At 35.5% G+C, this 2,093-nt stretch overlaps 1 protein-coding gene across 1 annotated transcript in view; it reads right to left on the bottom strand.

Annotated features, from left to right (window-relative positions):
* Nucleotides 1–2,093, bottom strand: part of LOC101852823 (synaptic vesicular amine transporter) — a gene marked incomplete in the record, with an annotated part of 63,232 nt that overhangs the window by 10,279 nt on the left and 50,860 nt on the right. The window contains 2 exon segments of the mRNA XM_013091313.2: nt 1,204–1,299; nt 1,907–2,008. Coding sequence (XP_012946767.1) covers nt 1,204–1,299; nt 1,907–2,008 — 198 coding nt within the window.

Genomic DNA, 2,093 nt, shown 5'->3' with positions numbered 1-2,093 from the left:
TATATATATATTTATATTCTTAATACAATTTTCCTATTTTAAAAAAGAAAGCAGAAATGAAACATTTAAATTTTTTAAGGCTTCATATTCGCCATTTTTTCATGTCAGATCTAAAGGACGCCCGCTCATAAATCCCACCAAAGATTGTACTTTAGATACGCGGCTTCCTTAAAAACCTCTTCATCTCTGATATTCAAGCCCAACAATAATGTTGCCCTGGTCGCTGATACGATGTACTTTCTTCTATGAATAACATCAACTCAATGTGTGTACAAACAGGCACACACACACACACATACACACACACGAACAAACAAACAAACAAACGAACAAACACACACACACACTCATAATACACACATTCACACGTGTATAGGCACACAAGCACACGCGCACGCACACACACACACACACACACACACACACACACACATACACACACACACACACACACACACACACACATACGCACACCCACACCTACACTCAAAGAAAACGTCCTCATCATTTTAAACTTTCTTAAAAACTGATTGAGGACGCTCATAATAATGATCATTCAATAGAGCTTGAAGACGCAGTGTTTAGTTTGGGGGAAATTAAGAAAAGTAGCTTAATTCGTTAACCTATTTTAAAATAGCAAGTAACACCATGAAAACAAAGAAATTGTACAGATTCGCATTTCTAATTTATGTTATACGGTTCGAAATGTGCTCGTATAACATTGCACTTTCATCAACTGCTGATCGGACGCATGTGTCCCCTGCGTCTTGACAATGACAAAGACAATGACAATGACAATCTTTATTTATCTCTCAGGGAGAAATTTGTTATGGTCGTTAACTATGGCAGTAGGCGTTACGAAAGGCAGATGCACTCACGCGTACGCACAATAAGACAGGACATTAGTAAATACAGGTCTCACTTGCAGGAACAAACCCGCTCGGTAAAACATTCTCTCTCTCTCTCTGTGTCTCTGTCTGTGTCTCTGTCTCTGTCTCTGTCTCTCTCTCTCTCTCTCTCTCTCTCTCTCTCTCTCTCTCTCTCTCTCTCTCTCTCCTTCTCTCTCTCTCTCTCCCTCTCTCTCTCTCTCTCTTAAGTCTTGAAGACTTAATGAACATTGCCATGCCATCGGGGTTGGTGGAATCGTTATATTCGTATTTCAAATCTGATTACACAATCTTTGACCATATCCAAGATAATTACCTTGCTCCCATTCAACAGAATGCATCGTCTTGTACATCCAGATAGGAAGAGACGGCTCCATCATGGCGATGCCCATGTTACCGAAAGTAATGGCTCCTATGGAAAAAACAAAAACATAAGATACTTCTTGTCTCTGGCAATATTGAGTGCTTTTTCTTGTACAGTCACTTTAAAGCAAGTAGATCTACTATTTCATGATATTGAGTTTTCATCCTTTTAAAAATCGTTTTTGCGACATCTCTCCCCAAGTAGTTGATGTTATAACTGGTCCTGAATATTATTTATTTACGTTTATTATTATTATTATTATTATTATTATTATTATTATTATTATTATTATTATTATTATTATTATTATTATTATTATCATCAATATTATTATTATTGTTCTTATTTTTATTATTGTTATCATTGTTGTTATTGTTGTTGTTGTTATTAATATTTTTTTATTTTTTTTTATTATGTTTATTATTGTTATCATTGTTATTATTATTGTTACTTTTATCATTATTAGTTGGGTTTCCTTTATTAATGTCTTTATGTTTGTTTGTTGATTAGGTTGTGTTTATAACTACTCTCTCAGAGCTTCAGCACCTATGGTTTAACGGTAAATAGCTTCACCACTGTACTCAGATAATCATTTTTATTATACTACTAACTAAATTTGACTGACGCCGTGTTTCTACCGCAGTGTTATACTTACCCGCGGCCACAAGGATGTAGGGATCACGTAACAACTCCTTGAAGGCTGTCCCCTCCTGAGACTCGGGCTTCACCGAAGGTTTGAGCGCCAACAACTGGAGGCCTGGAGATATGCGACACAATAGCAATAATAATATTCAGAATAATCAGAATAATAATAATCAGAATAAAATAATAATAATAATAAT

This window comes from Aplysia californica, unplaced genomic scaffold (genome assembly GCF_000002075.1).
Source record: "Aplysia californica isolate F4 #8 unplaced genomic scaffold, AplCal3.0 scaffold00032, whole genome shotgun sequence".
In the NCBI taxonomy this organism is placed as follows: Eukaryota; Metazoa; Mollusca; class Gastropoda; order Aplysiida; family Aplysiidae; genus Aplysia; species Aplysia californica.
The sequence above is the reverse complement of the archived record's forward strand: the minus strand, read 5'-3'. Positions and strand labels throughout refer to the sequence as shown.